General features: G+C 40.0%; 1 protein-coding gene across 13 annotated transcripts in view; it reads right to left on the reverse strand.

Moving 5' to 3' along the window:
* The window catches only part of MTUS1 (microtubule associated scaffold protein 1), a 166168-nt gene that overhangs the window by 18358 nt on the left and 124386 nt on the right, over nucleotides 1-23424 (reverse strand). For 12 of the 13 annotated variants that reach the window (XM_078069689.1, XM_078069697.1, XM_078069695.1 and 9 more), the window contains 2 exons: nucleotides 17344-17558; nucleotides 9144-9210 (listed from right to left, as the gene is read on the reverse strand). In XM_078069689.1, the coding sequence (XP_077925815.1) occupies nucleotides 9144-9210; nucleotides 17344-17558 (282 nt within the window). Of the gene's footprint in view, nucleotides 1-9143; nucleotides 9211-10214; nucleotides 10337-17343; nucleotides 17559-23424 lie in introns of those variants that run through there. The other variant, XM_036085012.2, reaches the window with a different exon arrangement.

The raw sequence follows: 23424 nt of genomic DNA on the forward strand, positions 1-23424 counted from the left end.
GCTTTTAAAAAAACTTTTAATTGTGGAATAATTTTAGATTTATAGAAAATGCACAAAGATATTACACAGAGTTCATATACACTCTCCACATAGCTGCCCCAAATGTCAGCATTTTACATAATCATGAGACATTTGTCACAATTAAGGTTTTAACACTGGAACAATACTAGTAACTGTATTGTAGACTTCATTTGGGTTTCACCAGTTTTTCCACTAATGCTTTTTTTTTTTTTTAAAGATTTTATTTATTTGACAGAGAGAAAGACAGCCAGAGAGGGAACACAAGCAGGGGGAGTGGGAGAGGGAGAAGCAGACTCCCCGCTGAGCGGGGAGCCCGATGCGGGGCTCGATCCCAGGACCCTGGGACCATGACCTGAGCCGAAGGCAGACGCTTAACGACTGAGCCACCCAGGCGCCCCTCCACTAATGCTTTTTTAAGAAAAATCTTTTAGATTAATTTTCGATCTTCAGAGAAGCTGTAAAGAGAGAATAGTTTCCAGATATCTCTCAGCCATTTTCCCCTAACATTAACATTGCACATTACCAAGGGACATCGCCGAAACTAAGAAACCAACACTGGTACAGTATTATGAACTCAACTCCCAACTTTGTCCCTTATTTCTGTTCTAGGATCCCATCCAAGATACCGCACTGCATTTAGTTGTCATATTTCCTGAGTCCTCTCTGGTCTGCGAGTGGGTCTTCCCCCTACACCCCCCATAATTGTGACAGTTTTGGAGTCAGGTATTTTTAGACTGTCCCTCAATTTTGGCTTGTCACGTTTTCTCTGCATAGTCCACTGACCCAGCAATTCCACTAGTAAGAATTTATACAGGTAGATTCCCACATATATAAAACGAAGAACGTTTGAGGTTTTTCACTGGAGCATTTCCATAACAGCAAAACATCAGAAACAACCTAATGTCCACTAGGAAGGAACTGGTTAAATTAATTGTGGTGTATAGAAACAATGGAATGCTTTCCAAAAAATAGGACAATTTAACAGCTATTTAAAAAGACTGATAAAGTTCTATATGTATTGAACTTTAAGAACTGTTAAGTGGAAAAACAAAGTGCAGAAATGCATGTATAAATGCTCCCAACTGTGTATAAAAGTAAAGGGGAAACAGATATGTATTTTATCTTACTTCTCCTATACCCCAGCCACAGAACCAAGAACGGGAACACGATCTTCTACCATAGTAGCATAATTACTTCATAATATTATTCTTACTCGACCGAGGGATATCCGGCCGTGACACACTCCCAGGGTGAATGACTATGTAGGTAACTCTCTTAAATCAGGGTCTCATCTATTTAAAATGGAAGAAGGTGATATACATGAATAAAGTTATCAAGATGCCATTTTTAAGAAGTGAATCGCTATGCGGTAGAGAGGCCAGTAGCCTACAAACCAAAGCGTAGGGACCTAGACTATCCAACGATGGGAATTTCCAACTTCCTGCCCATCAGTTTCCTGGTGAGCAAGGCAGCAACAAACACCACGTGCTCTGCTAACCTTCACGTTTGGTGAGGATGTGGCAGAGCCAAGTCTTCACAAACTGTCTGTGGAATGATCATCGACTCGTAAGAGCTCCAGTTTTTCTTTCCGAAAGGTACTACTTTTTCATATGACCGAGAAATTTGGCAGTCATGCGGCAGACAACAGTCTTCTAAATTTCAAAATGAGCTACAGATGGCTGTCTGATTGCTCTTGGAATTCTGTGAAGCAACATGAACTGATTTCAAAAACCTCTCACTAATCATAACTTACTAGGAATTTGCTTTTACAAAATGCCTGCCCTCTCAATTCTCCCATAACTCATACCAGTATCCTTTTAAAATAACAGTTCGTGCTTTACAAAGTGCTCTCCCGCCTATGATTTCACATAATAGTGTTTTGAGTTAATAGAAGAGATTATCTTAAATCTCCTTTTACTGGCAAGGGAACTGAAGGGGCAGAATTGGGTCCAGGATGCCAATCTGCTCAAGATTTTCAATGCAGATTCCACAGCACAGAGCCCAGAACCTGATCCTCATGGCTATTTTCTCAACTTGAGATGCGTAAGAGAGAATTTAATCCATACATGCAATGGATGTCTGAGAGTATTAAGGCTTTGTTCTCTTGTGGAAGCTAGAAAGACTGCAAGATAAGATAAGGCAGGTTAAAAAAAAAAAAAAAAAAGATCTCCCCCCCCACCCCGTCCCCCCAATTTCTCCTGACAGAATCTTACTTGAATGGGGGAAGATGATCTGGCTCAGCCAGCCAATGTGGGTACAGAGGTGCCAGGTGGGCCTCCACGGAGCCTCTGGGTCTCCCTGCCAATACAAGTCTGAAAAGGCTTTGCTGTTTTTCAACTTACTGGCCAACGACATGCTGCACAACAGATGCTCTCATAATCAAAACAGCAACATTCCATGGACCAATGAAAATATTTAGGCATGAAAGTGGATCAGAGATGCAAGCCTGGCTGAGTAACTGACATAATATTCTAAGCTTCAGGCCTGAGAAAAATCAATTAGGACTTTAAAGAAATCACAGTGAAATCAAAACAATAAATTTAATGCTCATTTGGAAGCCGATGTACAAGACCGGGCTCAATTCAGTTGGTGCTTTTTGGCATTACTGTGTACTCTCTCACTGTGCTTACTTCATTCCTATATACTTTAAATAAAAGAAACAACATTCTGGACAACGAGTCCGGTGTCAAAGTGTACTCCACGGAGCACCTACAGGATGATCACCCTGCAAGGTCATCAGAAGTGCGTTGCTGGGCTCCGTTCCCAAGCCACCTGAGTCAGCACTGTGAATCAGCATTCTAACCTGGTCTATTTTATTACACAGGAAAGTCTGAGAACCAGCGTTCTGGACAAATGACATTATTCAAAACTGAACCTATCAAAACTGGACAAGGACAGATTAGAACAAGGAACAGAACAAGGAAGAAGACTCCGCGGGCTTTCAGAACAGATACTCTTGGTAACACCGTGTATCTATACCGGTGACAGAACGTGACCTTTTACTTAAGGACACAGCCAGCCAAAGGCTGAATTTGCGATGGATGGCCATGGGTGGGGACAAACGGGCTGAGTCTGAGGTGGTATCAAAACCATCTTTGATCAACTCAGCGAGAGAAAGAATTCTCTTTTGGGTTACAGTTGGTTTTCATTATATTAGCAGTTTTTTCATGAAAGCCCACTTCAAAAACCATTTCTGGAATTCTGCAACTCCAAAGTGACTTAACTGTAAAGAGTTTTAAAAAATTACTTTGAATACATAGGCTGTTAAATCATAACTGTAGACAAAACTAATGAAAGAATTAACACATTCCACAAGGTGCACGGGAGCCTCAAGTTCATAGACACCAGTTAAGTGTTGATTAGACAATTTATAAACTGCTTCTGGCAGAGCCAAGTCCCTTTTCCCTAACTGATAATAACAAGTCCTATTTTAATCTGACAGCACTTCTTGAACTCCGGAATCGAATAAAAAGATTCCAAAAGTTGTTACCAATGCAAAGGAGTGTTTATATCACATAATTTTGTGACCTCTCAAATATTTTCATCATGCCTTCCCTGTTACCATGAACAGGAGTTTGGACTTACCAATCCTAGGTCCTTACCCAGGCACTTTGCTCTCTAGCTGTTTGACCTTAGGAAGGTTACTTCACTTTTAAGCCTCAGTTGCTTTTCCTTCCTTCCTTCTTCTCTCCCTCCCTTCCCTTTCCTGTCTTTTAATAAAATACTAACCAGTAGACTTAGAGCTGAATATTGCTGTCGGGAAAGACTTGGCACTCAATAGATGTTACTGTCATACCCAGCTCATAATTTTTATGCACACAGAAAAACAATCAACTAGTCTTAGTGAATTAAGGGTTCAAATTCCATTTGTGTCGTTAAATAGAAACAATTAGGACAAATGTATAAAAAAGATGTGCATTGTCCGAACAGTTCAGTGCAAACAATATTAAGTTTATAGGAATGCCTGCTAATAAAGGCATTTCAAGGTTTTGAAATCTAGTTCATTTGAGCAGATATTTAAGTCTCAGTAGGATTAAAAAAAAATAAAAATAGCCCTAAAAAGTGTAAATTAGCTATTAATTCTGATGGCTAGAAACCTTGAAATAAAAATACCTTTTTCTTCATTTAGATAAAAATGTGATTCTAGTGATTAACATTAACAAAAAACAGTAGGAACCCCTGAAGATCATAATTATGGTTCTCTATTATACTGGTTTTGATCCAACACAACTCTTAAAAAAAAATCAGAATGATATGCTTATTTCCCCATCTTAGAGGCCAAATGCTTGCTGTGGATACAGGCCATTAAAATTGAATTGTCATCTATTTCAAGGGCCAACACTTTCATGATGATCTAACTGGCATTGTCAGACATAATTGTGAAATGTTTCCAAGAGAAGTATAGTTCACCTTATTTTATTATTATTCATTCTTAAAAACATGCATGTTATTTTTAAATGGTTTGTAGGAAAACATTTATACACAAAAACCACTGAGTATTAGAATATTATAAGGATAAACCCAACTTTCCCTAGTCACTATCTTCAATATAAAAGTCATTCATTCACTGAGGTAGTAAGTGCCAGGCACAAGGTATCAGTGGGTAGAGCTGCAAACGTGAAGGAGATACCGCCTTTGAAGGGCTCACGGCTCTGGATTGTGAGAGGAGGTCTAGAAACAACCCTAAAAACAGAGTTTTTTGAAGAGCACAGTAGAAGGCATGATTAACTTGCTTGAAAGATTAGGTAAAACTCAACTGATGATACGGCATTTTAATTAGGACTTGGCTAGGTATCGTAGCTAGTGAGGAGTTTAAGAGGCAAAAATAGAAAAGCAGTAAAAAAGAAGAGAGTATTTCAAGCAGAGAGGATATCATGTGCCAAAGAGGTATGAATGGACCCATGGCTAGACGTGAGGAGCTGAAAGAAGTGTGAAGAAAGGCAAAGGAGTGTCCTGCCATCCTGAAGTTGGGCTGAGAGTTCCAGTCAAAACATACATGGCAGCTATAGTGATTTGGACTTTTTGCCAAAGCCCAAATGAAGTCATTTATGTTTGTTAAAAATGTCCAGTAGAGGACAGATGTGAGATTTATTTTAAATACAGTCCTGGTAGCATGTGGGGAGGACAGAAGCAGGCCTGGAGCAAGGTGACCTGTTGGGTGACTACTGGAATATATTTGGGGTGAGCAATTATGGGGCTTAAATTAGAACAATAGTAGCCAGAAGGCTGAGGAGGGACAGATCCAAGCGATACTTAGAACACAGATTGCTATCATGTAGAAGTTGGAGGAAAAAGCATGTGTCACCTGTTGTTAGCTTAGGTGGTGAGTGAGTGATGACGTCACTGCAGAAGATGATGAACAGACTTTGAGGAAAAGAGGTCTGAATGAGAAGACACTGCAGAGTGTTCAGGAAGCAAGGGGCTGGGGAGTCAGAAAGGTCTGATTATACCAGACTGGCTCTCCTGGAGGCAGCTCTTCACTGGGCAAAACACATCTACAGCTTGGGAAGGAGAGAACTAGAAAAATAAATCTGTGCATCATCACCCTATAGGTTGTAGTTGAAGCCAGGGGAATCGATGGGATAACAGCAGACAATGAAACCCTCGCTATACTCCAACACTAAAGGGATGAGTGAAATCAAGCAACATCCACTAAGACTTTCCCAGGTCATTCAACATAACCATAATGACGACTACGAGTCAATATGGAAAAGTGTTTGACACAAGCTGAACAGATCAGAATACACATAAAATAACATGAATGAATCTCAAAACCACTTTGCTGTGTGGAAAAAAGCCAGACATAACAAGAACATAATGTATGTTTCTATGAAATTCTAGAATACACAAAATAACCTACATCATAAAAATCAGTGTTTGCTTCTAGGGAAGGGGGGGGTGTCGTCTACCAGAAACGAGCATGAGGAGATTTTCTGGGAGGACAGAGATCTTCAATACCTTGATAAAGGTGTAGGTCATATTAGTATATGTGTTTGTCAATAAGCACTCCATTGTATGTAAGTCATACCTTCATAAAAAAGTCAAGATATGAAGTCATATATATTCATATAAACAAAGACAAGAGAATATGTAAAAATAAGAGCTCTGTCAGGGATACTGGAACTATGGGCTATTTTCCTCTCACTTCGCAATTTTAATTTCCGCACAACATCCTTAAATAAAAAGAAACCAACCCTCAAATACTTGAAATATCCATAAATACTTATCAATCACTTGTGAAAATGGAAAGCATATATATTTTTTCCATAGTAAGGAGAAAAGAATCTCTGAAATGAAGCAATTTACCATCTGAAGGCAACAAGGAAACACAAGATATAATAAATACATGGTTGTAAAGTATTGAGGACTCCCTGGAGGAGGGGGGGAGCCTCATGGTTTTGTTCTGAGCTCAGCTGGGTGAACTTGGCAGTAGAGGACACTTGTCAGAGTAACCAGGAGAGACAAGAGGAAAGTCAGTCAGTGGAGCAGATGGTTGGAGGCAGTTAGATTCCGAAGGTCACTATCACAGACTCTACTTGGGTTTCAGTGCTCCTGAGTTTCAGCTGTCCTTTATTTATTTATTTTTTGCAGTTCTTAGTTTGGGAACCTTGCCTCAATTTTCATAGAGAAAGAAAGAAACAGTACCCCGGGGAAGAGTGACACCAAAAGCCCCCCATTATTTTGGAGAGAAATGGTAGATACTTGGATGCTGCTGATGGCAGCAGCTCTTTCTCTTCTTGAGAACAGCTGCAAACTGCACCCATGTGAATACCTACTATTTAGTAGGAGCTAACACTTGGTGCTAGGCACTTTACAGTGAGTGACTTCATGTCATCCTCACAACCACCCCTGAGCAGACAATTATTAGTGCCATTTGACAGAGAATGAAACCAGGACTCAAGACCTGTGATGTGACTTGCCTTTACGTCACCCAGCTACCGAAGATTTGGACCCGGACAGCGTGACCACACAGTCTAACCACTCTACACTACCGCGTCACATTTTAAAACTGCCATTTCCAACTTTGCTATGTAACCTATCGTCTTCCATCTCAGCTCATGCTATGAACAATCCCACCGGCAGCTTTCGGAGTGTTCCTCCTGGACTGTTCCATCAGAAGAACTATGTAAAGGCTTCTCTTCTCTCCCCTCACGGGACTGGAACCATTCCCCAAATGCTTTCCATAGTTCCTTGAGCAGTTCTACCTCGTGCAACAGGAGCACGGACATATTCCCCGTGTGTCCCCTCTGCTGACTGATGTTCTCACCATCGTCTCACTCATTCCCCTGACAAGAGTCCTCTGCTTCCGGGTTCACCCAGCTCCCACCTGCGCGACGAACGCTACGCACAGGCCAAGCGCGGCATCCGGACACTTGGCCAGCGACGGTGAAAGCACACCAGGGCACACTCTCCTTATCACCGAGGGAAAAGGGGGAGAATGGGTACAAACTGCGGGCCATTTCCTGCCGGGCTGTGACCAACTGGAGGTGCTGAGGACCTGGGTCCCATTCGAATCATTTCATTGTGCTCTCCGCTAAGAGGTAAAAAGAGGATCCCCCATTCAAGCAGCAATGAATGAGCACACTGTTCTGCTGGCGTTTCTGTCTCATCTTGGGGAGAGGCTGAAATGTGAACCATCAGGTAGGCTCATCTCCACCTCCACTGGGTCGTAATGAACTCTGAAACACACACACAAAGGCCTCTTTCCTGACCTGCTCACTCTAGATCCATTACGTTATTTAAGGCACAGACAAAAGCAAATTAAGTTGGTCATCTGGGTAATCAAAAGGACAGCAGTCTAGTTAACATGGTGGAAAGCCTCGAATGCTATAGCTGGAAGCCTGTTTCTCAGCTGTGGTCTCCTTGAACTGTTTCCCTAGAACTCGCAAGTCTTTGGGGTCCTGAAGTTCCATCTGTCCTAAAATTACTTTTCTATAAAGAGTTCTTCATTTCCATAGCCTAAAATAAGGTCAGGAGAAAATGATGCCCCAGCTAGGTATTAAGAACCTGGGGGGTTAGCCAGGAGTTTAGGGTTGCCTCCCGTTGAGAGGGGAAGATGGAAGAGGAACACAGAGACAAGCCGAGGCCCCATATTCACTGCTATTTGATCTTTGCCTTCGTGGGGGGGGCGGGGCAGGGGAGGAAAAACTTCAAGTCCAGCAAACTATATTGACAATATTAAAATTCTGGTCTTGTCCAAAGAAAAATGGGCAGTTTCTTCTAGAACTGGATGAACACAATCTTCGTCTCTGGCTATTGCTTTTTCATCATTTATACACAGAGCCACTCACTTTAAGAGGAGGCTGTCAGCATGCATAGAAAATTGCAAAGGGCAAGCAACTGAGCCTTTTAATGAACAACTCCAGACCTGGCTGAAGCTAAAGCAGGAAGCGGATCCTCTGGGGCTGAGGTGCCCGTGGCAGACAGGGGGATCCCAAGGTATGGCTCACTCCAACACAGGAGTGAGGCAGTATTGTCTCTCTTGCATGAACCCTGAGGACCCTTCCAGGAGAGACAAGAACCAAAACTGAGCTCAGCCTGGGAACAGAAGCACTGGGTGGCGGGTGCTACAGACATCAGAGACACACGGCTACCAGTGCGACTGGGTCCTTACTCACCATCAGCCCCGTTCAAACTGTGACGTGAGCACAGAAGACGCCTTCTCCAGACAGGCTACCCTGGATGCACAGCATCCTTCTTTTCTGTATACTCACTCCTCGCAAAGGGCCCGGAGGGAATGTAATGTAATTACTGTCATCGGAGAAGGAATTTTTTTCACCACTCTTTAATATGGAAAGAGGTTCAGAAAAAAATCTGACGGGATTATTTAACAGGAACTCACACAATTACAAAAGTCACTCTGTCCCTGTCTTCAGGGAGAGCAATGTTTTGGTCATCAGAAGCTCTGCTAGGCTTAGATCAGTGCCAGGAATTCTGTGAACTTGAGGTCAAGCTGCCAAGATTCGGAAGAAACGTTGATAGTTAAGTGTTTGCACAGATACTAGTGTGGGACAGCTAACCACTGGCAGCATGCAACTCCAGATAGGGAAACCAAATTTTCCAGTCGTCCCCTCGTCCTGTAAAACTTACGGGGTGGGAGGGGGGGAAAGAAAAGCTCTTACCTAGCTCTCCTCGAAGGTGAACAAGTTCTTGAGATAGGGTTTTGTGTTGTTTCAGTGCTTCCTCCCGCTGCGGAAAACACACATCAAGTTACTAATGTTTTCAAGAGGGTCCCTTTCAGTAAGGCACACATTTGTTATCACTAGGAAAATGAGACTCAGAAGGGAGACGCCAAGATACGAATCATTTAGGCTAACAGTTTGTGCTGTTAAGAAAACACAGATGTCCCTTAGTTGTTAAGGAAATTCATATTTCAAAAATCTTTATTTTCTCAGGTCCTCGTGCAACTTTCATTTGAGGCACTGCATGGCACTTTTAAAAATATTTACTTTGAGCCCTGCTTCATTGCTGATCCACAGAACCTTTCAGCAAATGCATACTTAAGATTTAATGCATTCTCCTCCTCCAAGGGCAATAAAGCACTAATCAGTTTAAGATAAATATTTAATGTTCTAAACATACGCACTTATATGCACTTTGTCCTGTATTTGCAAACAAAAAAGTTTTGTTACAAGGTCAATCCTTCTAAAAGGAAGATGCAAGTTTGTTATAAAGCAACAGCAAAAAATAATCCTTTTAAAAAAAGGCAAAATTAAACTAATTTTACTCAGCTCCACATTATTTTTTCTAAGGATTATTATATATTTGGGATCAGCTATAATTGTAAGGAGATGTTAGAGAAACAAATCAAAGAAAATCAGGCAACTGCTTCCATATCAAAAAAGCTATTATTTATACTGCAAAAAAGAACAAGTTCCAAGTTACCAGCAACTCAAAGCAATCACACACACACACACACAAATACAGCAATAGTCTCTTAAAAGGTAGATTCCCTACCACCAGGGCATAACTAAGGAAAAGGAAGAATTCAAAGCTCCCTGAAAATGCTCTCACTAGGATCACCCAAGACGGAGCTCCCGCCGCATCCTGATCACAGTATTGCAGAGATCATGAGATCCAGTCTTCTGCAGACAAGAACTGCTTGTCATTCAAAGCGTCCCCCAATTCCAGACAACCTCTGCCTCGGTCCCTGACATTCTTCCAGAAACGCACTAGAAGCAAATACTAATTACCCTTGTTGCTGCACATGGAGGATAGAGGCACATTTTGCTGCCGGAGCAGCCCATTTTCCAGCTTCTGTCTCCAACTGTCCCCACCCCCTGCCCTGTCCAAGAAGTACACAGGTGGCCACACCACCCACCAGTCGGGTCTGCCTACATTCAAAGCTCTACCGGGAGGAGCGCCATTGGTCCTCAGTTAGCCCTACTTCACGTCCTGCAGGTTACCGTACGCCTCTCTCCTGGCAGAAGCTGATTCTGCAGCTTCTGCCTTTGGCACAAGCAGCCTGCTATTACTTAAAGCCACAGCCCTTCATTTATGAAAAACGAGAGCCAGACATTAGACTGATCGATGGCCACTTACTTAAATATCAGCTGGTACAGTGGAAAGAAAAACTGACCTTCTCTGCCGGGATAATGGAGTTATTTTTAGATTTGTGAGCCTTTTTCGTCCCCCTCTTTAATTGAGGTCATTAGATTATCACACTTACTAACAGAAAAGAGAAACTTGTTCTCAAAAACCTGTATAGTAAAGGAGCCTATGAACTAGGTGAACAACAATCCAAGTGTGTTTTGTGACTTACAATTTAAAATGACATTATAATGAAACGAATGGTGTTTGCCGCGAAATTTAATCTGAAAGCTTAAAACATGGTCCACTGGTGTTTAAAGGGAAAGTGTGAAATGCTGATTTGAGAGCTGGAGATCAGACATCTTCTAAAGCGTTTACTTTTTACTCTGTGGGGGGGTCTCTCACTAAAGAGCTGAGGAAGTTAACGAACAACGTGCTCACGCTGTCATATTGGATAGTTAACAGTGACTGCAATTTAAGGAACACGTCTTCACTGAGTACATTTTTGCCATTAACTCTAAATGCTTGATTTTTAAAGTGCAGTCTTCAGTTGTTCTGAAATCACAAATCAGTGAGTCCAGGTTTTTAAAAAAATGAACAAGTCATGAGTTTTCTAATGTAGAAATTAAACTTTGAGGAAAATCAACCTGGATTAAAATTGGGAGAAAAGCATATAAAAATACATATATTACATGCTTCTCCTGGTCTCATGAACTTAAGCCTTAATTTTGTTTGCTTAGCAATCTAGTTCAATAAGTATCAGCAAGCTTTGTCACTCAATGTCAAGAAAACCAAAAGACAGCTTAATACCCATAAGCAATCCTGCAACATATTCAGGAACTCACTTAAAATTCACTTTCCAGTAGTAGTTAAATTGTTAGGAGAAAGCAAAGCTGGCAAGTTAAATCACTTTTCAAACTTTCACGAATGTGAAAAGTGAAGACCGAAAAATTAAGCTGAGATATAGTCTCCAGGGGTAATTTTGTGAAAATGTTTACATCCTAACACAAATACATACCCCGTGATCTCTTGGCTTCTTAAAGAGATTTTGGGGATAAGGAATTTCAGTCCATGTGAACATTTCGCCCAACTCTCCTGCACTCAACCTTCCTGTACTCAATGCCCAGAAGCCAACCTGGGCACTCCAAGTACACGGTGACAGGAAAGGCGTGAGGTCATCCTTGACTCTTTGTCTAAATGGGTTGTTCCAAAGTCAGTCAGTTCTTCCTAATGTGCCTTGAATCTATCACACTTTTTCTATTAGTGCTACCTCCACCCCAGTCCTGATCTCCACCAATTCATTCCTGCACTAGTAGTGAAAGCAACCCTTCATACGACCTTGCAGAGGGCTGCTAGATTCATGTCCCATTTTCTTTGTACACAGAAATGCCCTCACTCAAAAAGAATATTCCATGGAGTACATGAAAAAGAAACTTTACCCTAGTTCCAAGAACCTCAATCATCCAGCTCCTGTTTAGACTCCCAATTCCTTCTTCGTTCTGTTCAAGTCACACTTGCCATGCGTGTCCCACCTCCACAATCTGGAATGTGTGGTCTTTACCTGACCCGTTATATAAACCTCAATGTCAATCATAGTTACCGTCTCCTTCCCCCCAAAGCCTAGAGAAGACATTTATCTTTCTAAATTGATTGGCAAATGACTGCTCTGTACCAATTAATCAAGGACCATTCCAGATGCTGGGAGAAACATGAAAGAAATTTAAGACATGGTTCTTGCCTTCAAGAAGTTTGGAACCGGGGCGCCTCAGTGGCTCAGTTGGTTAGTGTCTGCCTTTGGCTCAGGTCATAATCTCAGGGTCCTGGGATCAAGCCCCACATCGGGCTCCCTGTTTAGTGGGGAGTCTGCCTCTCCCTCTCCTTTTGCCCCTCTCCCCCACTTGTTCTCTCTCTCTCTCTCAAATAAATCTTTTTTTTTTTTTTAAAGAAGCTCGGGACCTAGACAGACCTAAAATGTCCACGCTCAATTCTCCAGTCATCATTCAAGGCAGATGACCTCATCTGGGGGGAAGCAGTACAGAATAATGGAAAAACCAAGGGCTTTATATATAATCCTATGTGAAATGCCAACTACAGTGTCCGCACCATAGTGTCAGGTTCTGCCTGACTCTCTTTGGGAGCTTGTCCTTTAAGATACCTATCCTTCACTTGTAGATGATAAAAACACATTCTGTCACTTAGATACTGACTGCCTGTTTCTTTTTATTCACCTGCTCCTAAATCAGTGTTTCTGTCCTAGATGATAAACTCTTTATATCTACATAACAAGTTTATTTAATCCTCTTTGTATTTTAACAAGCAGAATTCCACACAATGTGAAAAAAAGAGGGAGGTAGGTATCTGGATAGAAATATGCTTTTCTATGCATGCATTAAATATATGAAGTCCTCCAAGGAAAAAAATGGATTCACTATAATTTAATTAGGAGTCCCCGGGATACAGGCACTTAGTCTCTGGCTGCCGTCCCATCAGTGGGCCTGAATTTGTTAGCTATTGAAAAGCATCAACAGCACAGGGGGATTTTGCAGAAAAGAGCCATGTCTGATGGCTCAGATGTGTGTATCTCTGACCTCCTCCCCACCACTCACACAATGAATTACGTCCACTCTTTTTTGTTCTGAGACATTTTTACTTATAGTAGACTGCTACTGTCTTTCCAAATTCACCTTATTTGGGTACCACTTTAGGTTGGATTTCACTTTGGCTGTTTGTACAGAACATTGCACAACTATGCAAAGATAAACCAAGAATGGGAACAAACTAAAACTAGCAATAGTGTGTCCTCTGGGAAAGAGAAAGTGTGGTGTTAGTTTCCAGATTGATGAGATGCTTATTAGAACTTATACATAATGAATTATCATTATTAAACAGACTTGCAACAAAAGGGTAAGTCATAATTCTAGGATTCCCTATAATCAATCCTTTTTATCCACACTCTAATGCTCTAAAACCATTTAGAAAAACTTAGGAATAAGGTATATATGTATATATAGATCGGTCTACATCTACCATCTACATCTACCTATCTGTACATCAATCAATCACTTCTATAATGGTATGAGAGAACCAAAGGGTTAAGAGGAAAATTGTTCTGAAGAATTACTTAACTTTCCCCCTGGTTATGTCTTTCCTTTCTAACTGTTTTATAACAGTGCCCTGTACACATTAGCCAATCAGTAAATATTTGCTGATTGGTTATAAAGAGCAAAGAACATTTACATAACGACTTTATATGTTCATCTTTACATCTGGGATTCCATCCTCCCCATTCATTTGTTCGTTCAGGTATAGACTGCATGTCTGTTATGTATAAAGCCCTGCCATAGCTGCTGGCGTGGTTTCCTAAGAAAGAACTAGACACAGGTCCTGCTCTCAGTGAGCTTCTGGTCTTAAAAAGCAAAATGAGTGAAGATGGTTATCTGTAATATAAGGTAGAGAGTGACAGAGAAATCTAAGTGCTCCTAGAATCCAGAAGGTAGACAGAACATACAGCTAGAAGGACCAGGAAATACAAGAGGGAGGTGTTTTGTTTTGTAGATTTATTTATTTTAGGGGGAGAGAGAGAGAGAGAGAGAATGTGTGCGTGTATGTGTGCAAGCAGGGGGAGGGGCAGAGAGAGAGAATCCTCAAGCAGACTCCCTGCTAAACGTGGAGCCAGATGCAGGGCTGGATCCATGATCCTGAGATCGTGACCTGTGCCAAAACCAAGAGTCAAATGCTCAATGGACTGAGCCACCCAGGTGCCCCTAAAGGAGGGAGTTTTTGAGCAGGATTTTAAGAAATTCAATGGAGTCACAATTACATGGGCATTAAAACCTAAATCAGGGGCAAGATGAAATTCACATACAGTGAAAGTATCCCAGAAACTCAGTAAGAGTTTGCCCTGTTGTAGACTGATGAAACCATCTGTCAGTATGTCCAATCAAGTGAGGTTTTTCCTTTAGTGTTCGATCTACTCCTTCTCCAACTGAGCATCTGATAAGAGTGTTTGGTTTGTGTTTGCAGGCCAGGTTGTATGGGAAAAAAGTATCTTGAAACACCAGGATCATGCGGACTGTGGAAGGTTCATGCCATGTGAGGGATTTAGGAACCAAAGGAAGAGCTGAAACTGGTCTTTCCTCTCACATCCCCTCCTGGGCCTTTCCCCACTGAGGGGCATGGAAGGCAGGCCTGCCTGCTCTATTTAATTTGCATTAACCAAGCAACCGCTTGGTTGTTTGTATAATGAATCCATGTGAATCAAATACAGGTAGTGATGAGACGCTACTCTAAGTGCTGAATATGTAGGTATTAGGGAGAAGGGCAGTAGCCCAGTAATGGTATTTGAACCAAGGATGAAAAAGCACAAGAAGTTCATAGGTGATTTTGAGTTCCTAGTGTCCGAGACCCAGGTTCAAGTCCTGGTCTTCCTCTAAATAGGTGTCTGCTGATAGTCAAGTTACTTAACAGCTCTATGCCTCCAATTTCTTCCTAGTAAATTCCAACTTGTGTCTTTGGACAAGATTTAATAAGAATGTCTAGAACTTCATAAATATTCAACAAACATTATATCCCTCTTGCTTCTCCTCTACCTCACTTTAACAGCTCTATGCCTCCAATTTCTTCCTAGTAAATTCCAACTTGTGTCTTTGGACAAGATTTAATAAGTAAGAATGTCTAGAACTTCATAAATATTCAACACACATTATATCCCTCTTGCTTCTCCTCTACCTCACTAATTATATGGAGCAGCTAGGCAGTGAGGTGAGGCTTAAAAGGGCAGCTCGTGCCAAATTATAGAGTCTTACACTCCAAGTTATACCCCAGAGTCATCCAGAGGAAATATAATGTGAGCCATGTATCTAATTTTAGTTTCCTAGTAGCCACATTTCTTAAAAGTTTAAAAGATTAAATTTTAATGTGTTTTATTTAACCCAGTATATCCAACATATTATCATTTCAACATATAGTCAGCAGAAAAATTATTCACAAGGTATCTTACACCCTTTTTTCATACTGTCTTTGAAATCCATGTGTATGGTTTTAATGCTTGTCTGCATATCTTATTTTAGCCTTACGGCACTTCAAGTGCTCGGTAGCTTCATAAAGCTAGTAGCTACCATACTGGACAGGTCAGCTGCAGACAATGGGGAAACCACTGAAGGTCTGAATCAGCAGAGTGGAATGCTTTGGAAAGATGAATCTGTTAGCACTGCTTGGGGTAGATTATAGTAAAGACAGTGCAAGCCTAAAGACTAATTAAGAAGTTATCATAATCAAAAAAAAAAAAAGGAAGTTATCATAATCTAGTGGACAGTTATGCAGAATCCGAACAATGCTGGCATCAGTACGAATGGAAAAGAGGGGATGAAGGGCAGCAACAGTGCAGGATGAGGGCTCACGGCACTTGATGACTCATCTCATGTGGGAGGGAAAGGAGAGAAAGGAATTGAACGAGAGGCTGGTTAGGCTAATATAGTAAAACAAGATAATTGGTTTATCACAAAATAGACAAATTGTTTCCTACATTTAATATTATGTCGTTTCCAATTTAGCTTACTTGGTTATATAAGCCAGCTTTCCAATTCCTTCCTTACATATTAAAGAGAAACAGGAGGACTACATACTACTGTAATAACAACTAGGTAAATGTCTCCATCTCCCTCTCAAAGCAATTTTTTGGACAAAGCTGTAAAATGTTCATCAAATATTGATCTTAACTGTCTATTAGCTTGGTAACTTGCGAAGGCACAGAGCAGGTGCCCGGCTCCCCTGCCCCAGACTGGTAACGGTATCCCAGCAGCTTCTGTAGGAAAGGAACGTACGTTTGTTGGATTGAACTGAACTACAGAACAAGCAAATTGAACAGTTTTCTTCTCGAGATGTTACGTAATACCCATCTTTTTAGACTATGATTTAAAAATATTTTAAATATTTTAAAAGCCTGGGTAGCTCAGTGGGTTAAGCCTCTGACTTGATTTCGGCTCAGGTCATGATCTTAGGGTCATGAGATCGAGCCCTGGGTTGGGCTCCTTGCTCATCAGGGAGTCTGCTTGAGAGTCTTTCCCTCTGCTCCTTCCCCCAGCTCAAGCATGTGCGCGCGCACTCTCTCTCTCAAATAATATTCAAAAAAATATCTAAAGAGCTCAACTATGATCTCATCCCAGCGTTTCCCCTTAGATAATTGCAGTTTCTGTTGCTAGGCCAGTAGCATAGTTCACAGAAACTTGGTTTTCTCAATGAATTTTAACTAGTCCCTGAACTAACATCCTTGGAGAATGTCAGGGAAGAATAAGTAAGCAAAGAAAATCTGTTTTGCATTTGTACCACAAACTATTTTAGGAATGGACGGAAATTCTCAAAGAGTCCCCAGACCCATACTGGGAGTTACCTCAGAAGTGTTCTTTGACCCACAAATATAATCAATCTCATTTTTCAAAGCATTAAATTAAAGGTAATACAGAAAGCTGTGTACAGTTAGACAAAAAATTAAGTTAAAAAACTGATAATGCTAATATGCGCTGAAGGCGTATAAAGTATAACAATTATCTTATGCCGTTGTTGGTCTAAGTGATTCTGGAAACAAAAAGAAGGTAGTAGAAATGTTTCAATCCCAAATTTCTAGAGAGTGACTCAGGTATCAAGTGAGATGACAAAGCATAATTGGGTGAATTATATCTGCTCTTACCATTCATTAACTGAAAAGTATTCCCAAGACAAAAGCGTGAATACTGCCCCCCTCCTGCGCCTCTCACCTCAATGAGAAAAGACTCTTTCGAGGGTAGACATCCTTACCTCAGAGAGTAGGTGCTGAATCACAACTGTTAATGCTTCAAATTTGATATTACCACAGGAAAGAAGCTGCTTGAGCTGCAGGATAAATCCACTTTGGTTTTCACATTTTGTTTTATATTGAGCCAATTCAAGTGTTTTTTCAGAGGACAGCACATCTGGAGACGTCTGTGTCTGGATACACAAACTTCTGGGATTCTTTTGCCTGCCCTTTTCAACTGTAAAAGGAATAAGTATACATAGGAAAATATGAGATTTTAATTTTTATAATCACTACCACCTGGGTTCAAAACCAACTAGACAAGCCACAGAAATGCATTTAAGCTATGTTTACATAAGGAAAGCATATGGATCAGAGCAGGAACTAATCAAATATATAGATGTTTGGAATTTATAAACACAGGCAAGGTCTTTAGCTCTGACTTTAAAAGATTTACATAGGGCAGAGAACTACGTGTGAATTTAGCAATCCAGAAACATGAAAACTGCGTGCAAAATAATGTTCATATGGTAGTTTCTGATTTTCTAGGTAAATTGGTACAGTAATGTGACTGTGACAAGTCCTCTGACTCTGTATTGTGATCACATATACTGAAAGGAAAACACAAGTGATTGGACTTTCAATGCCTCTCCTTCCTCCTACACATTTTCTACAAACTTCCCATCCTTTCCTGCTGATGGCCTGGTCATTACAAGGATTTGTACTGCTGATGAGTCATTTCCTAATCTCTAATAAATCATTACATATATTGAAAATCTACTCATATTTTGCCCCTTAAGTTCGCTGCTAAAAGTACTATATTCTTGACTATCCTTTTCCGTTTTCTATGAAACACAAGCTTTATTGTTTTTCCCCTCTCCAAGTACTAATAATGGCCTGTGGTTTTTTTTTTTTTTTAAGCTCATGCTAATACTCCAAATCCAACTAAGATGCTGTGCTAAGTGATTATTCACTATCTATGCCCTGGTGTCCTGGGAATTACTCTATTTTAAATGAAAAACTGTTCAGTGTTGGAACGATTCCAAATGCCTCAGTCACTTTAAATATCAAACAGAATTGGAAGAACACAAAACAAGCTGCTTAGCTTCTTGAAGTAAGTAGGCCAAGTAATCAAAACAAAACATGAAAAGAAAAAGACACAAGAAACTAAGAAAAAAAAAATGTTCCCTTGTTTTCAGAGGCATTCCCTATGACATTCATATTCTGTGATAACAAACCAACCTAAGAAAATTTTACAGACAGAAATTATTTTCTCCAATTTTTCAGGGGGGAGGAAAACTAATTTCTTGAAGGAAAATAAACAAACCTCAGTATTCATGCTCCAAGAACCAATGACAAAAAACACTCAATATATTCTTTAAAATAAAAATATATTTTATTTTAAAGTATATTTAAAATATACTTTATTTTAATACAGTGGGTGGTGGGGGGGGAGAAGGCTCTCATTTTCTATGGTACTTTCTATGGTTAAACAATTCATATTTGTATTAATACTTGATAATTCACTGTTCTAAAATGACTAAAGTATCTTTTGTGTTTTAAAAATACTTCAGTCGGGGGTGCCTGGGTGGCTCAGATGGCTAAGCATCTGCCTTCGGCTCAGGTCATGATCCCAGGGTCCTGGGATCGAGTCCCGCATCGGGCTCCCTGCTCAGTAGGGAGCCTACTTCTCCCTCTGCCTCTCTCTGTCTCTTACGAATAAATAAATAAAATCTTAAAAAAAAAATAAAAATACTTCAATTGGGGTGCCTGGGTGGCTCAGTCATTAAGCGTCTGCCTTTGGCTCCCAGGGTCCTGGGATCGAGCCCCGCATCGGGCTCCCTGCTCAGCAGGAAGCCTGCTTCTCCCTCTCCCACTCCCCCTGCTTGTGTTCCCTCTCTCACTGTGTCTCTCTGTCAAATAAATAAAATCTTAAAAAAAAATAAATAAATAAAAATACTTCAAGAGAAGGGGAAAGTATTTGTCCATTAGTCTTTCTTACTAATCATTAATAGCTGTTTAGTACTAACTGCCATTTCCAAAGCACATGAAGAAAGCGACCAAGTTCATAGTCCTAATATTAAAGTCCTGAAGGGAGAACTTTATAGAGTCACATATTAATGAACTAATTAATGAAAAATAATCTAAATATTTTACAGTTTGTCAAAGTATCTGAAATTAGTATTCCTTTATTTCATGTCATTTCCTAAAAGGTTCTTAGGAGTTCTATTTCTCATGTAACATTATAATAATTACATAGTTCTCATTTTTCCCCTCTTTCATCCACTCAGTAACTCTCCATAGGGAAAGTGAGGTTCCAGGGTGGGAAGGACCTTGCCTATGTGCGATGGCATCTATGGGACAGATTCAAAGTCAGAACTTAGGCCTCCAACACCCATTCTCTACCGTTGTCACCCACCTTGGAAAGTGGAGATGGGGTGGAGATCTAATATAAAACTAAAAACAATCATTTATGCAGTAATTGTAATAAAATGTTACTTTATTATATCAAGCCTGTTATTTGGTAACTCTTCCTTTCAATAAACCTACATGTAGATAAACATCTGTGTTTTATATGTTTGTACAAACTTATGTGTTTATAGTTTTATATGATTTTATACAAACAGAACATCCAAAAACAGCTTTTAACTCTTTGACCATCTAGAATTTCCTGTAACATACTGCAGATATAAATGCATTCTCCTGACATCACTGCTCTATGTCCTACCAATACTTAACTGAAATAATCATTTATTTATTGATAGATTGCTTTGAGTTGATCATTCCTTGAATCCCTTAACAATGTTTGATTCTCTTTCTAGAATTTCTATGCTAATTAACTTTATTATTTAACACAATATTAGAGTTTTAAAACTGTTAGTTTATAATTTACAAAATCTGAGATATAAGTATTTTATATTAACATTTTTGAAGAAAACATTCTTTAAAATTCTTGCCTACTGAGACTTCCAGATGAATTTCACTAGTCAGGTTCTAGTACATTATTTCATAGGGAGATAAATTTATTAAACATTGTTTTTCCACCTTCAGGTTCAAAATATAGGTACTCCTTTTGTAACACCAGATTTTATATTTTCCTTCAAATTATTTCTTATTCCAAAGTGAGGCAATAGCTATATATTATGTTTGGTTTCTTTGTATAAACTAAATTTCTTTCACTGTATTACATTTTTACAATTTACTATAAAGTATTTGCTAGTAATATTGTTTGGATAAATTACTTGATATTATCTTTTTTTCTTATTAAATGGTCAATTCCATTATTTTTTTTTTTTTTTAAAGATTTTATTTATTTATTTGACAGAGAGAGACACAGCGAGAGAGGGAACACAAGCAGGGGGAGTGGGAGAGGGAGAAGCAGGCCTCCCGCGGAGCAGGGAGCCCGATGCGGGGCTCGATCCCAGGACCCTGAGATCATGACCTGAGCCGAAGGCAGACGCTTAACGACTGAGCCACCCAGGCGCCCCGGTCAATTCCATTACTAACATTATTTTAAAGTAGATAGCTTTATTTTTATCTTGGCTTAAGATTAACTATGTTTCTCAATGTATATAGATTTTAAAATAATACCTCTACATCATGTTAAGAATCTGTCCACACTGTTTTTGAAGTGTTTAGGAAATACAAGTGGGATTTGCTGATTCTATATTAGGCTCTGAAACCATTATGGTTTTTACTAGCTTCTATTTAATTTGATCCTTTTTGTTTTGTTTCCAGTTTTTTTAATTGTTATGTTAATCCCCATACATTACATCATTAGTTTTTGATGTAGTGTTCCATGATTCATTGTTTGTGCATAACACCCAGTGCTCCATGCAGAACGTGCCCTCTTTAATACCCATCACCAGGATAGCCCATCCTCCCACCCGATCCATTTTGTTAAAGGCTTTTAAGCCACAGTGGCTTCAAATTCCTAAGACATATTCTTTTCTTTTAATCTTTTTTTAATCATCTGAAATGTAATCCCTCCCCCTTTTTTCTGAGGTAAAAGTGACATTTAATATCATATTAGTTTCAGATGTGTAAGGTAATGATTCACTGTTTGTATATACTGGGAAATGATCACCCTAACAGTCTAGTTAACATGTTACCAGACATAGCTACCTTTTTTTTTCTTATGAGAACTTTAAATTCTACTCTCTTAACAAGTCTCAAATACACAATACAGTATTATCAACTCTAGTCCTGTGCTGTACGTTACATCCTCAGGACCTATTTATTTTATAACTGGAAGTTTGTACCTTTTGACCCTGTTGACCCATTTCACAACCCCACCCCATCCCCCAAAACAAACTTAATTTTTTCAGGTATGTCAGTCCAACAGTGTAAGCTCTTCCCTAGTTTGCTGCTGAGGATTCGTTTGGCTTAGGTCCACAAGTGAGACTGGTGACTATACATTTCCTTTATTCTATTTTGGTTGCTTTGGCTTTTCGTAACAAAGTGGCATCTGTATTTATAAAAGTCCTCTTCTCCATATTTTGGAACTGTTAACAGTGTCAGGACATGTATACTCTTTGAAAGTTTAGAAAGTTCTCTAGGACCCAACACTGTAGTAGGAATCCTGCTAAGATCACGCTAGAATGAACAGTAAGTAGTGTTTGTTACGGTACCCCCTGGAAAGCATCAAGTGCCCGAGTCTGACTGCACCCCAGTCGCGCAAGGCTCTTGGTGCTTAGCTGCTTTTCATCTGTGCTTTGCCTGGTCACTGTTTCACCTGCAGCTGCAGGGCTGAGGCATTGACTCTAACAAGGGAAGCAGAGGAGGGTGGCACCTGCATTTCAGGAAAAGCTGTCCTTCTCTCTGGCTTTCTTAATGGCTGGAGACCTGGCATTTCAAGAGGGGAGCCCCTCGTATCAGCATGCGCTCTTACTTATCCAGCCATGAAGACCTCAAACGCCACCCCTAGAACACAGCGCCGCTCTGCCTCAGGTAGTGACTGGAACTGTCTGACCTGTACACCATGATACAGTTTTCCATGCTACCCACCAAGAATCTCATCCAAACATTTAAAACAATTCTGGTCATGTCCGTCTGCATAACTTTAACTGACGTTTAAAAACAATAAAAGCTTTATGATAAGCCTTCTCTAACACACCCTAGCATCAACTAGTGAATTTATAGCTGGTCAGCAAGAATTTATCCTATTGTGAACCCTACATGGGAATTCAATGACATTAACTGAAGGATTTCCGCTGTAAACTTGTTTGCAAAGGACAAGATCAAAAAGCAACCCAAATGTCCATATAGAAGATTGGTTAAACTTATGGTACATTTATATAGTGAAATATCACAGTTGTAACGGAGAACTAGGACATGCTCTGTTGTAAATGAGAAAACCACAGTAAAGAGCACTGTAGACAGAATGCTCTGCCGTGTGATGATGAAAATATAAGAGCACATTTTCCATTTTGCTTGTAAGTTCATAACAAAATTACTGCATAATACACATACAAGTACTAACACTGTTTACCTTTTCAGAAAATAGGAACCAGAGAGATACAAGGTGTTCTAATATATTTTCTATACTTTTTAATCATGGGGTAAACATACCACCTTTTCAAAATTAGAAAAGTATTTTTTAAAGGTGGTTAAATTGGGGATGCCTGGGTGGCTCAGTCAGTTAAGCATCTGCTTTCGGTTCAGGTCATGATCCCAGGGTCCCGGGATGGAGCCCTGCATCGGGCTCCCTGCTCAGCGGGGAGCCTACTTCTCCCTCTGCCTACCTCTTCCCCTTGCTTTTGTTCATGCTCACTCATGCACACGTGCTCGCTCTCTCTCTCACAAATAAAATCTTTAAAAAAAAATAAAGGTGGTTAAACTAAATTCTGAGCACTTAAATTGTTAACACTTAGCTACAAAAAAACAATCCATGTTTCTTCCTTGGGAAATAGAGACAAAAATCTAAATAATACAGGTTTTGTCATATGTGACAACTCAAAATACATTTACATTTAAGGAGGAAAGAAAACACTGACATACTATCCTTCTAAGAGTACATGTCTTCAAAATTTAACATAAGAGCAAATAAGCAAACAGACTGCCCTCTACCTAGAGCTGGAAAATCAACTTGTGACCTCAATCTT

Source organism: Halichoerus grypus, chromosome 3 (genome assembly GCF_964656455.1).
Source record: "Halichoerus grypus chromosome 3, mHalGry1.hap1.1, whole genome shotgun sequence".
Classification (NCBI taxonomy): Eukaryota; Metazoa; Chordata; class Mammalia; order Carnivora; family Phocidae; genus Halichoerus; species Halichoerus grypus.